Here is a 14,009-nt window from a genome sequence, read left to right on the forward strand (position 1 = left end):
CCCCTTTTTAAAAAAAAATAATGTATGATGAAAATGTGAAACCACTACTTGTTTCTTCAAAGCATTCCAACCCTTTGGAAGAAACTGTTTCAGTAAATAAGAAATGATATCACATTTTCACCCAACCAGCAGAGAGGGAGAAATGAAGTGCCAGAAGACTGTTGTCCCAATGCAGATTAGATTAGAAACTGGTTGGGGGGGGGGAGGCTTTTTCAGTAGTGCTTGCCCGGAGTGTTAATCCCTTCAGCAACCCATGCTTCATTTCTTCTTTCCCTCACACTTAATTAGATTTTGCCAGTTTCTTTTCTTAAATATCTGCCACCAATCTCTGATAACATTGTATATAATATGTGTTCCCTTGTGTGGCCTTTATTTCACAGTGGGTATTGTGGAGATTTAATTCCTGCAAAATATTTGAGCTAATTGGATGCAAAGTGACACTGGTAACTGGCAATGGAGAGTGTTGTAAATGGGAGGGAGGGGAGGCGAAAAGTCTTTTCTGCATCCCGTTATTTACTTGCACTTACTGCTTCTGTCGGGACGTGGGTGGCGCTGTGGGTTAAACCACAGAGCCTAAGGCTTGCCGATCAGAAGGTCTGTGGTTTGAATCCCTGCGACGGGGTGAGCTCCCGTTGTTCGGTCCCTGTTCCTGCCAACCTAGCAGTTCGAAAGCACGTCAAAGTGCAAGCAGATAAATAGGGACCGCTCCGGCGGGAAGGTAAACGGCGTTTCCGTGCGTTCCTCTGGTTCGCCAGAAGCGGCTTAGTCATGCTGGCCACATGACCCAGAAGCTGTACGCCAGCTCCCTCGGCCAATAAAGCGAGATGAGTGCCGCAACCCTAGAGTCGTCCGCGACTGGACCTAATGGTCAGGGGTCCCTTTACCTTTACTGCTTCTGTCAACACCCTTCTACTTTTTGAATCTCTATTCCCTATCCTTCTATGTATTATTGGAGACATACCATTGTTGGAAGGCTTGGGGAGCTTGGATCTACCCTGCTTATCTGAACCAAAGACAACTTCAAGGCCCTGTGGGTGCAGGAGGTGAATAATTTCCCCCCTCCCTTGCAACCAAGAAGTTGTATCCATTCTGGAGGGCAAAGGATGAATCATCCCTGCTTCATTGTCTCCATTCTTCAGTCCAGCTTCTGCTTGGGGTGGTGGAAGCACAATAATACCTTTCTCAGCCAGAATGGTATGGAAGAAAGTAAAGGCATGCACCCGAGGACATAACTGGGGTGTGGGCAAAACCTGTTTCCTACTCCTTGTGCCTTCAGTGACAAGCAGGTTTTGCTTCATCTCAGCTGTGTCCCAAGATTACATCCCATTTACTTTGCCCTGGATGTTGTTGAAAACCAGTAATACAGCTGACTTCAGAAAACGAAATTGTCAAATTAACTACATGGTGTAATCAAGGCGATAGACATTGCCAGAGAGGTCCAGAATGTATCTGATGGATTTAAACTGGAAAAAGAATGGCAGGGTCATAGTAATAGGCCCTTATAGAACCGTAAGGTATTTCAAAATGGATTGTTGTAAGAGGCCAAATACTGAATTAGATGCTGTGTTGTAACACACATGCAGCTCTTAACCCCCACACTTCTTTATCTAGTGCTGCCAAAACTAATGGAAGGCTAACTTGTCATTTTTTCATTCTCTCTAGTCCCATGCCCAAACTTGTACCTGCAGCTGAATGGTTTGATATTCACCTTGGACACAGTAAGCGTGCTTTGGGTGAACTTGTTTTGCCTTGATCTCTATCGCAGCTTACAGCAATTCAAAGCTATATACAAACTAGAGAATTCTGGCAAGCAGGATGAGCACATTGATGTCAGACTGGATGGCTTCATGCTCAAGGTATTTTTTTCTGCTCTGACTTGAATGAGGTAAAAGGGAACTCATAAGACAAGGAGGGTGGGCGGGTGAGGGGAACAACCTTTGGCTTTTTGAAATTATAGTTTTGCTATTTATCCTTCTCTATGCAACTTGTGGAAGGTTGGCAGCTTTCACTGGTGCTATTATTGAGGCAAATCATGAAAGTCCCTAGTTAAGAGGAAAGTACTAGTGGTTCAGTAATCAGAATATGTAGCACAGTATTGAATATTTGGAGGACATCAAGTTGGGGAAGGCTGGCTCAGAGCCTTCTCACCAGTTGCAGTAAAATTCTTTTACCAAACACTACTATAGTTCCTTCAGTGTGCTAAACCAGATCAATTTCTGACTCAGCCATGAATTATTTAAAAGCATCTTTTAAAAAAAAAATGCCAAAGAAGGGATAACTGTTATGTGTTCAAGCTGAGGATATAGGATAGTGTGCATGTCTGTGTTGATCATTTTTTGTATTTCCCACTTCCCCCCTAATTGTTGTAGCTAAACATTCCAGTGGAGAAGAAAGTGGTTGATCACCGGGACCGTCCCAAATGCCTGTCCATTCGCGCATCAGAAATAACAGCTACCAACACAAGGCATGCTCCACACTGCAGTTGTTTAGCCCTCCAGAATCTGTTCCGTAAATTTGCTGCTTCAGAATTCTTCCACTCCAGCTATACCCAGTTCCCTAAATTTCAGGATAACTTCAGCCTCCTGCATACCCTCTTTTTACGTCATGCTTACCAAGTGGACACTAAAGCCCAGAAACGTGTAGACTTTCCCCTTTCCCCCGGCAAGTCCTCTGCTTCTGAAGACCTTTGGTCTTTCAATTTCGCTGAGCTCTCGTTTGACTTTGAGGGAGCAAAGAGGTCAAAAGGCAAAGCCCTTAACTTTATCAACCCATTTCCACTCTGTGTCTGGGCCTGCCTCCCAAAGAGATGGGAGATAGCTCAAGCATCAGTGCCGCATGTCTCTTCTGCCTCACCAACTAAAATCAAACCTTCCGCTAGCTTTAGTAATCATGCCAAACATCAGCACCTTTCCAGAGAAGAGCAGTTCTGCCAAAGATCGAAGACTGAGCAGGATTTGAAAAGTATCTACCTCGCCCCAGAGACAAAGGAAGTCTTAGAAGAAGAAAACCACATTGTTAATGGTGAAGGAAATGTTGATGATGTGGAAGTATCTGCAGATGTCCATGTTCTTCTGTATTCAAGTGCACATGTGAAGGTGCAACTCAACCACTACCAGTATTTGATGCTACTTAGGATGAAAGAAGTTCTGTTGACATTTCAAGAGCAGTTGACCCAAGACACTCAGGAAATAATTGGGTCCCCTCTAGATTCCATAACCACTTGTATGGGCGTCATGTTCGGCAGTGCTGAGTTGGCCTTGCTAATGCATCCTACTCCAGATTCTGCATTGGAACCTAGGTCTGTTGACTCAGATACTACAAGCCTTATAGAATCTGAACTCTCCCCCTCAGAGAGCAGGGAGAGGCTGGTTGCTGAAGGTGGAGAGGTGAGATTGGATGCTAGCTCAGAGAAGGAAGATAGCAGCCCCACAAAAGTATTAGAAGATAATGGAATTGAAAACACAGATGGTGTGGCGGCATTGCAGGATGGAATGCTAAAATCCCAGAGTGATGGAGCCTTCGTAGGAGAAACCACAGTAGAAAGAGGTCCTATAGAAGAAGCACATGAAGCTGAAGAAGTCCTTGGTGCAGAAAGACCAAGTGAGCTTGAAAATTTTTGTCCAACTCCTCAAGGTCTTCCTTCTAGCCCATCTTCTTTTGTAGATCCTTTAGGTGGCATACAAGTCTCTCTAAATGGACAAGAGGAGCTAATCCCTCTGAAAAGCATGGAGCTGGAGTTATCTAGTGCACTGCATATAACCAAAGGTGCCACCAAGGAAGCTTTGCATGTGACCATGGACCTCACCAAAGAGGCTATGACAATGACAAAAGATGCTTTCAGCTTAAGTAGGGAAAAGATGGCCTCCACAATGCAGAAAATGTTTGTCCATCCCCAAATTAAGTGAGTAATTTTCTAATCACCTATATTGCCATTCTGTAAGTGCTATGATAGTGGCTTTTCACACTTGAGTTTTCTTTATAGTGTTGGGAATAGTTTTATGGAAAATAGAATAAATGCCAGATAAACCAGTCTTATTTTGCTGGATACAAAAATCAAAGGTCTCCACATCTCTTGCAATTTTTTTCATTCAAAGTACACTCAATTCCAAGGTAGATCATCACCTGGGCAGGGACATGCAGATGATGGAGCTAGCCTATGAAGATGGGGAAATGGCTCAGTTCTCAATGGCTGCCATTGACTTTTGTGAGATAAACATGTAACAATTTGGGATTCACCAGAGTGGACAAAGCCTGACCTTCATCCCAGACACTTGGGTCACTGGAATAGGAGGTAGAATCAACCACTAGCCAGAGGCAGGGAACCTATAGCCCTCCAAATATTGTTGTACTAGCACTCAAATGATACCCGACCGTGGGCATTACTTTCTGGCCCTGATGGGACTTGTATTCTGTAGGACTCCCTGGGATAGCTCAGTCTGTAGAGCACAAGACGCTTAACCTCAGGGTTGTGGGTTCGAGCCCCAAGTTGGTCAAAAGATTCCTGCATTGCAGGGGGTTGGACTGGATGACCCTTGTGCACTCTTCCAACAATACAGTTCTATTATTCTAATATCTGGAGAGCCACAGGTTCCCTCGCCAGCTCTACCCCACTAGTGTCCTCTAATGCACCTTCTTTATCTTGCTCTTATGTAAGCAAGTGGTTCCCAATAGAGCACTGCATGTAGGAATAATGTCAAGATGGCCACGGGAGAAAAATGTGTTCATCCAGTTCTGACAGTAGATGGCTTAGCTTGCAATAACAGGGAAGGATGTGGGCGGGGAGTTCAATTTATTTCTTTGTACAAAACACCTTGTGCCACACTCCCTCCAATATATAGTGCCTCTTACTATGTACTAGCTATCATAACAATGGGCATCTTTCAAGTATAATTTTGCATCTAACCCAGTAATACCAAACAGCTTTGATCTGTGCTTGTTGTTAGGGATCCCACACCGAAGACTGAAGAGGGGCCGTTGACTCCAGTGGGAGGCAGTAGTGGACGAATGCGTTTCTTCTCCATGAAAAGGACTGCCTCCCAACATTCCATTGATACCAGCTCTCTAGATGGCAGTGTTCCTGAAGATAGGTTGTCGGTGGATAGCGATGGCAGTGATGGTTTTGTGATGCTTATAGAATCTGGTAATGAGATTTAACTTGCACTTTCTTTCCCTTTATGAATTCATCAAATAAGTTATAAAATACTTGTGTTTTTTACTTGAGGGTATGATTTGTACAAAAACAGCATTTGTGTAATTAAAAGACACTTTTTAATAACTAGGTGGGATGGATTGTGGGAAATTCATCATAGAATTGGTGTGGTGATGGTTGGAGAAGGGGGTTCTAATCAGTGGCGTCGCAACGGGGTGGGGGGGGTGCGACCTGGGTGCCATGTCGGGGGGTGACAAGAAGGCACCCCACAGGGGCTCGTGGCGGCGCAAGCAGCCACCGTGCCCCATGTGGAGGATCCTCCATTCGCTGCTGAAGCCACAAGCAGAGGATCCTGGCGCCAGCGGCAAACCGCTATATACAGTGCATGTGTGGCACCGCACACATGCGCTGTACGTAACCCCGCCGCACATGCGCTGTACATAGCGGGTTGCCGGCGTCACTGCTCAAGCGCTGTACAGATGGCGGTGGGATCCCTCCGTCACCGCTATAGCAGCATGTAGAGGATCCTCTGTCCGCGGCTGTAGCAGTGACAGAGGGATCCTGGCACTGTCTGTATGTCACTCGAGCGGCGCCACCGGCAAACCGCTATGTACAGCACATGTGCGGCGACACTACATACGGTGCATGCGTTGTACATAGCGATGCCACACATGCGCCCTACATAGTGATGCCCCGCCCGGGGTGTCACGACGCCTTCGTTCGCCCCGGTTCTAATGCAAACTGTGGGCTGGATCCAAGCTTAGCTTTCGGTGAATGGAAGGGCTCCTTCTACCCATTGAAGTCTTTTGATCCTGTGGAGATATCCTCCTGGTGGAAGAGGCAATTTTCATCTATTTCTCCTTCCCCTTGCAATGCCCTATGTCTCCCAGAAATATTCTCCAAAGGATTGGAAATACCGTGGAACAGCATGGGGTGTGGTGCTGAGCACTTCAGAGGGAAATAAGCAAAAATTGTCTCCCCTTATTGTCACTAAAATGTTTCGTGAATTGCCTGGCACATAAGCTCTTACTCAGAAATGCAATTTTCCTTATGGGGCATTTACGTTTTTAAAATTACCGGTAAGTCCAGTCCAAGTGTAGTCTTTTTAGATGTTTCAAGATTCTGACATTCCTGTAAGTGCTGTAGGAATTGTACAAAAGTGGAGGTCAAAACCTATTAGTGAAATGGTAGAGTAATTACTGAACTTCTTGATTTTTCTTCAGAGTCTAGCCTGGATCCTCTTACCCCTGGGCACATTCTGCAAGTCCTTGATGATGCAGGCCACAGGTCAAGCCCAATGGCAGATGAGGAAAGAGAATCAACCTATATCAACAGCTCAGCTTCTCCCAGCGGACCAGACTCCAGCCCCCAGATGGTCAGATTTCATCACTTTCTTGTTCTTTTAAATATTATTTCCCTGAGGAGTTAGAGAGAGAGAGAGAGCAACTAGGCTGCAGCACTCATTTGTTCTATGGCTTGCTGTTTTAGGTATCTGTCTTGGTGTTGAAAATGAAAGAAGTAAACTGTGTGATAGAGACGAAAGGAGATGATATGGGACTTGCCCTTCAGGTTATGGAGCTAACCCCTGCGCACCTAGGAAATCTAAGTATGTGGCAGTTTCTGCAAGGTGACTGCACAGGTATGTTACTGACCAAGGTACAGTTCAGTAGTTTTGATGCATGTGAAGAGATCCGTTTATCCCTGTACAATACAACCAGGAGTGTTGGTGCCTGTGTGGGATGTTTGCCTTCCAGTCTTACATAGAAGAAAACCCCCACTATTTTTTTCCATACAAACATCTCTAGGATATAGATGTACAACTCTGACTTCTAGGTTTTGTGATAGGTTTACACAAGTGTCCATCTTGCTCAGGTTTGTCAGCACTGACTGGCAGGAGTGTCCAGGGTTTCAGGCCATGAGTCTTTTCCCAGCCCTATCTGAAAATGCCAGATATTCAACCTGACACATTCTGTATACAAAGCACATGCTCTACCATTGAGCTATGTCTCTTTTCCCCAAGGTGAACTATTAATCACTATTTCCTGTCTTTTCTACCAATAGCAGGCACATGATTCTGCTGAATAGTTAAAAAATTTAAAAAGTGGAATATGTGTGGTGCAGAAGTCAGAAAAAGGCTGGGGAAAGGCAGTGGACAATTTTTATTATAATTTTTTAAGTCCTCATCCCTAATATTGAGTGTGTCAGGATGCGGTTAATGAGAGGTAAGCGACAATGCTAGATTTCAGAAGGAGATGTAGATGTAAGACAGCAGTGTGATGTCTCTGTCAAAATTACATGGCTTCAGACTCTTAAAATGGATTATTTTAGTAGCACAAGTTTCCATTTTAAAAATGGAATTGAACTTAATGTGGGCCCCTTGTTGTATATCTTTTGGCCACTAGAGAGCACAAGATATAATAGGATGGAATTAAGCTGGTAATATACTTTGGAGGACGGGGTGTTCAAAAGAATAACAGAGAGGGAATCTTAGTTTGAAAAGCCAGTTTTACAAAGCTCAGGGCTAGTTATCAAAGAGAGCTTTCATTTTGTATAAATAAAGCTGAATGCTTTAGATAATCAAATACACATAAATTTCCATTAATATAAGACTGCTGAAAGCAAGAAAATATATCGAGTTAGAGAAGAGCAAGCCCCACAGAACTCACTGGGGTTTACTTCTGTGTTTATGTTAAAAGATTACACTGTAAGCTGTTTGGGATCATATTAAATTATTCCATCTTCCATGTCTGTAGTTGTGATTTCTATTAGGGAGGCTGATGATCCAAGGCAAAATTGATTTAATCTACCTGCTTGGAGCCTCTGAACAGTAATAGTGCCTTCCACTAGCTAAGGTGTGGCTAACCTTTGGCCCTTTAAGATCTCGCTGAACTACAGCTGTCTTCATCGCCGATCATTCCCCATGCTTGATAAGAATCAGAATCTAACAGCTTTTGTAGGGCCACAGGTTTCCCATCCCTGTGCTAGCTGATAGAATTAATAGCATTAGTTAAACAGTTTTAGTAGGAGGAGAGGATGGGAAAATTATCAACATTGTAAGCTATAGAATACTGCTGCTATAACCACCTTATACTTTTAGGAGAGCTAAACTCGGAGAGGCCTCAAACCAGTGAAACTAACCTGACCCAGCCTGAAGTGTCTTTACAATATGAAATAGGACCAAGTGCTGCAGTGCATTCACCTCTGGCTGTTCAGAATGGGTTTTTCCACATGCTGATTCATAGCTATCGTGCAGAGCTGCTGACATCCTTTGTTTCCAGCATTGGACCCTTCCTTGAGGATGAGGTGATCCCTGAAGTTATTCCTATGAAGATTGAAATTGTGGACACCAAGATTACACTGAAGGTGAGAGAGAGTGTGTACATTAGCTTTAGAATGGATTGGGAGGAAGTGTAGATATTACTACGTATGTTCACATTTTCAAGTATACAGAGCAACAAGTATTGCTGGAAAAGAATGAACTTTCCTTCTGCAAAGGTACATCCTGCGTCATTGTCCTTTTAGTGTTCTTCAGGAATGTCAGTAAACATGTGAATGGGGATTACTGGTAGACATTGTATTTTTAGTCTTCCACCCCCACCACCCCACACTCTAACCCTATTAGGATAGAAACTTGGACCATGTGGTAGAGCCCTCAGAATCTATCTCTTTGATGTTTTGTCATGAGTTATGTAACTAGCACTGTGAGTTGTTAAAAATTTAACAGGTAACCTCAGAAGACTGCTAATTGCTCTTCATTCTGGGAACTGATAACAAGGGCATACTTAACTCATGACATCAGTCTTGTTCAGGTTTCTTGTTGGCCTCTTTCAGCCTTGGAAAGGCAAGATAATGAAAATAAACAAATCTTGTGTGCTTTGCAATCCACAGTTATAATATAGGCTTTAAAATATTCCACCACCCTTTGTAAAATACTGTATCATACAAAAGGAACACTTATTACCTGATTAGAGTGCAGTGGTATCTGAAGCAAAGGAAACACTGGGGTATATCTTCTATATCATTTTGTATGTGTAATAAATGAAATTTTATAGGCCGAAATCCTCAGGACCATGCACAATCTAGCATACATAATGTAGAGTCTTTCAACTTTCCTATTTCAATTAGTCCCCATAAAAACGGAATTCATATCTGTATGTCTGGGTCCTTTACCGTTACCTTTTAGCTTTTACATATCTGTAGTGGCATTGCACTACAGATGGCAGCAAAGAGCTGCTGCCAAAAGTTAACTGCATCTTCCCTGCTCCCAGCCCACATACATGGAAGTATGGGCATCATTATATTCCGACCACAGACTGGGTTTGATCTTCCATTGTATTATAATAATGATTTCTTTTTTCATGGGATAGAGTGTGGAAATGCTTGCATTGATAATATGGTTTCTGCAAAAATTGGAGAGAATAATTTTTATAGCTAATATTCTTTGTTTTGCAGGATGACAGTCCTCGAATATACCCTACATCACCTGGTCCTGTGCCTTTAATCCTAGCAGTGGACCACATTGTTGTTTGTTGTGATGATGATGGAGTATTCTGTATAAAAGGTCAGTACTGTGAACAGGATGCGGGTAGTGCTGTGGATTAAACCAGAGCCTAGGGCTTGCTGATCAGGTCAGCGGTTTGAATCCCCACGATGGGATGATCTCCCGTTGCTCGGTTCCTGCTCCTGCCAACCTAGCAGTTCGAAAGCACGTCAAGTGCAAGTAGATAAATAGGTACCGCTCCAGCGGGAAGGTAAGCGGCATTTCCGTGCGCTGCTCTGGTTTTGCCAGAAGCGGCTTAGTCATGCTGGCTACATGACCCAGAAGCTGTACGCCGGCTCCCTGCCAGTAAAGCAAGATGAGCGCCGTAAACCCCGAGTCGTCCACGACTGGATCTAACAGTCAGGGGTCCCTTACCTTATCTTTACTGTGAATGGCAGTAGCAGTGGCCAGAAGATGCTGCAGCTAAAACAGCTAAGCCTGCTAGAACCTTTAACCCACCCCAGCTTCCTTTTTGTTGCTACTGGTACATTGATATGATTAATATGACATTTAAGTGATGTGCAAAATATTTATTGGGAGACTAAAATTGCAATGTGCTGTTGGATATTGCTGCTCAGCCATTTCCCTCCCTTATCTTCAGTTTCTCATTCTAAAAAAATAATGGAGGCTTTATCTTAACATCCACATCCTGCAGGTTATTTTATCATACTTGTGTTTTCTGCATGACTTTTCAGTTCCACAGGGGGAAGAATCTTCTATGCAGAAGAGGCTTCAGAAAGATCTTAAGAAACAGCGGAGAATTTCTGCAGTTTCAGCAGGAACCAGTGATGAACTTCAGGTATGCCATATCTTAACAGCTTGCAGTCACTAAAGGAAAAGGGAGGGAAATACAAGCCCCTACTTGCGTGTTTATTTCCTTGCTAATGTACTTACAAATATCAGCTCTTGTGTACTCATTTCTGGATATCTCAGTTTCAGTTCCCTTCCCTCTTTTCACATTTCTTTGCAGAAGCAAAGGCAAGCATGTCATTTGCTGATTCTCAGAGACAGCACCGTAGCATTTCTTGCAAAGACTGCTGTCTGAAGCAGGATTTTGAATAGATACAATATAATATTTATATTCACCAATTACCACAATAATGGAATAAATATTATTACATATATCAAAGTGATTAAGAGTGTAACAGATAACACTGATAGCAAGAAAAAAAGATGAAAGAGCATTCTATTATAACCATCTTGCATTATGACTTCAAACACTCTTCATCAACACAGTTGGTTCATGATAATGTATGAATAATAGAATCATTCAGTCTCTGGTACCGAAGACTGTAGAGGGTTGTTGTTGTTTTTAATGGCTCTGGCAATAGTAGGAAGTAAGCTAGCATACTGGGCAACTTCATTAGTAATAAATGCATTCTTATCCTGATTAATGGCCTTTCCCTCCCTATAAGGGAAATTACAATTAACTTACTTGCATCATGGTTGTAAGAAATGACCAAAATAAAGAAATCTGAATTGTGGACTCCATCACAAAGTGCTGTGTCAATAGTAATAAAACATTTGCTTTTTAGAGGAAAACATCCAATATAGTGCTAGCTTACAATGTTTCCCTCTAAAAGACAATTACTTTAGTATTTTATTATTACTTTTTAGTGTTTCTGAGGCTGCAGATTTATTTCAAAAACAATCAATAATTCAGGAAAAGCACTATTAATATTGTAGTTTCCACTGTGAGCTGTATTGTTGTAAACATTCTCTGTTTATAGTAAAAATCAACAAAATATGGCAGTTCATTGTACTGTTAAAGTTAATAGAAAAGCAGTAAAGTAAACTAGGAACCTGTGTACATATCTCCATGTATAAATCAGAGTCCCAGATAATTTTCTGCCACAGTTTTAGGCTTGTAAAACCTGCTGCATTTCTTTTGCAATGCCTACTTTGCATTTTTTGTCACACATGAGGCAGCTGAAGAATGCAAGAGGAACAGATTTGAGTAGAGCAGTGATGGAGAAACACTGAGTGGGAAAATGTGGTAGTTTTAAACAACAACAAAGGTTTGAATGGAGCAAGAGAAAGGAAAGGGGGTGGGGGTTAAAACAAGATTTGAGTACAGTGAGAAGGGAATTGAGAGAGGCTTTGTTGTGTTAGCTTTTTGGTGTTTGCCTCTGTGTTGTACCCATCTGCACTATTTCTTCTTGTTAAAACTATTTTAAAGCAATTCCCCCATGTTCTTCTTTCTGATCTATTCAAACCTCTTCCATTATTTTAAGCCACCACGTTTCCCCTCTCATTGTCTCTCCTTTCTTGCTACCGTATCACAGCCACTGATGTTATGCAATCTGCCTTCTCTTCCCACCCCCACCCCCCATCTTGCTGTGACTTCAGGATTGTGATGTAGTGCTACAATTCCTCCATTGGGTGCTGCATAATGACAGACTAGTGCAAATATAGTATAGGGTGGGTGGGTGGATGTACACAAACATGCACATCCCAAACAAATAGGTATCAGTACAAAATATGATGCTGTTTTGCATTAATTTCTATTTTAAAGATGAAAGATACTGTGGCCTTTGCCTTGTGCCTTAAAAAACTTAGCTGCACATGGACATCTGGTTGGCCTCTGTTGGAAACAGGATGTTGGACAAGATAAGCTCATGGTTCTTCTTATATGCTGATGCTGCTGTTGATGGGCTAATGTTCAGTATTGATGAATCTAATGTTGATTATTATTATTATTTGCACATATTTTGATTTATATGCTTACGTTACAGTTTGAATAGTAATGGAAAACTTAAAACCAAAAGCTGGGCAGAAAAATCGGGGATTGCTCTACAGAGAACCGTGCTCAGATTTTCAGGAACTTGAATAATGGTCCTGATTGCAATCTGCTTTTCCTTTCTTGAGACCGCCCCGCAATGCGGGGTGTGTGTGTAATATGAACCACTTTTTAATTTGATGAAGCACTTAATAATTTCTGAAATAAGAATTACTGCATTAAAAAACAAAGTCACTGAAAGCTAATAGCTATTAGACTACACTATCGGCAAGTACTCCTGTTGGGGAAGTTATCTCTTTGAATAATATAGGTATAATGCCTCACTATCCAAATTGTGTCTTGCAGTTCACAGCTTGAAAAATACTTTATTTCTCTTCACCCCTCCCCCCCTCCTTATTTTGTCTTTGTAGCTAAAAGAAGTGCCAGCTTTGGAGAGAGAGCTACAGGTCACTAAAAAAGCCCTTGCAGAAGCAAATCTGGACAAAATACGCCTACTACAGGAAATAAGGAAATATGATCCTCTCTTCCAGCTTTGACAGCAGAGGACTGAGCTAAAGATGCTCAGGGCAACCAGAGATCACCAGCAGCATAAAAAAGCTTGCTTGTTACATTACAGCTGCCTAGGCCATCTTCAATCCAGAGTAACTGCCTTGAGGAGCAGAAACAGTGTGCCATTACAGGAGATGGAACATGGAAATGGACAGGCAGTGAGGAAACATGGGGATATGATGGTCTGGAGTGTTCGGTTTTGCAGCCTATGTCCAGATAGCATGAAACTACACTTCAGCTGAAACATGGCAGCACTGAAAAGCTGCAAAGCCAAACAAGGAAGAACTAGGTTTCTGTCCCATTCAAGTTGTCTAAAAGTGGTGCTAAAAAATGAATAATCTTTCTCATCATCTGCTTCATTCCTGATAGAGGTGATGGTTAGCGTTGGGGACATGTGTATAATACACCAAAATATTAAGAGTCAGTCTTCTTTGCTGAAGCATTGTTAACCATTGAAAATAAATTTCATGGAGCTTTGGTGCAGTACCATGAGCCTGAGGCATAGAAGAACGAGGGGTGGGGTACAAGGCTGAGCACAGGAAAGGGTGCTAGGAACAGAAAGTATAAAATTAATCAGGCCTGATAGGCGTTTTGGTGGCCACAGTTTCCCATTAAACTGCCCCCCCCTTCTCTTTTCCAGTAAGACACTTTTCAGTGGAGCATTTCACTAGCCTTCCTCCCACTTCTTCATAAGCTCAGTTGACCTTCACCATTGCCTTCTTGCAGTATCACAACCCTTACTGGGTATAATTTAGTGAAAAACTGCAAATGTCCTATCCTTGACAGCTGAGACATGTTGGAAGCACTTTTCCTTTGCATTACACTACACAGATAAGCCAGGACAGCACAGAGGAAGTGGGTTCTGCCAATTCCCTCTAGGTCATGCATTGTCCTTAGCAGTTCATTTAGTAAATGATGAACCACAAACTATGCTGCAACCTTCTGTAATCCAGATTAATGCTGGTTGAAATTGTTCTAGTGTGCGATTATGTAGAGTGGCTGAATGCTCAACCCTTTCTTTTTTTCTGCTT

At 42.5% G+C, this 14,009-nt stretch overlaps 1 protein-coding gene across 1 annotated transcript in view; it reads left to right on the forward strand.

The window, feature by feature from the left end:
* Positions 1-13,328, forward strand: part of UHRF1BP1 (UHRF1 binding protein 1) — a 55,967-nt gene extending 42,639 nt beyond the window's left edge. The window contains exons 13-21 of the mRNA XM_033152639.1: positions 1,663-1,856; positions 2,370-3,901; positions 4,944-5,140; positions 6,373-6,524; positions 6,638-6,788; positions 8,247-8,512; positions 9,602-9,710; positions 10,385-10,488; positions 12,840-13,328. Coding sequence (XP_033008530.1) covers positions 1,663-1,856; positions 2,370-3,901; positions 4,944-5,140; positions 6,373-6,524; positions 6,638-6,788; positions 8,247-8,512; positions 9,602-9,710; positions 10,385-10,488; positions 12,840-12,965 — 2,831 coding nt within the window. The 3' untranslated portion in view covers positions 12,966-13,328. The remainder of the gene's footprint in view (positions 1-1,662; positions 1,857-2,369; positions 3,902-4,943; positions 5,141-6,372; positions 6,525-6,637; positions 6,789-8,246; positions 8,513-9,601; positions 9,711-10,384; positions 10,489-12,839) is intronic.
* Positions 13,329-14,009: the final 681 nt, after the last annotated feature.

The sequence above is a fragment of the Lacerta agilis genome, chromosome 6 (genome assembly GCF_009819535.1).
Source record: "Lacerta agilis isolate rLacAgi1 chromosome 6, rLacAgi1.pri, whole genome shotgun sequence".
In the NCBI taxonomy this organism is placed as follows: Eukaryota; Metazoa; Chordata; class Lepidosauria; order Squamata; family Lacertidae; genus Lacerta; species Lacerta agilis.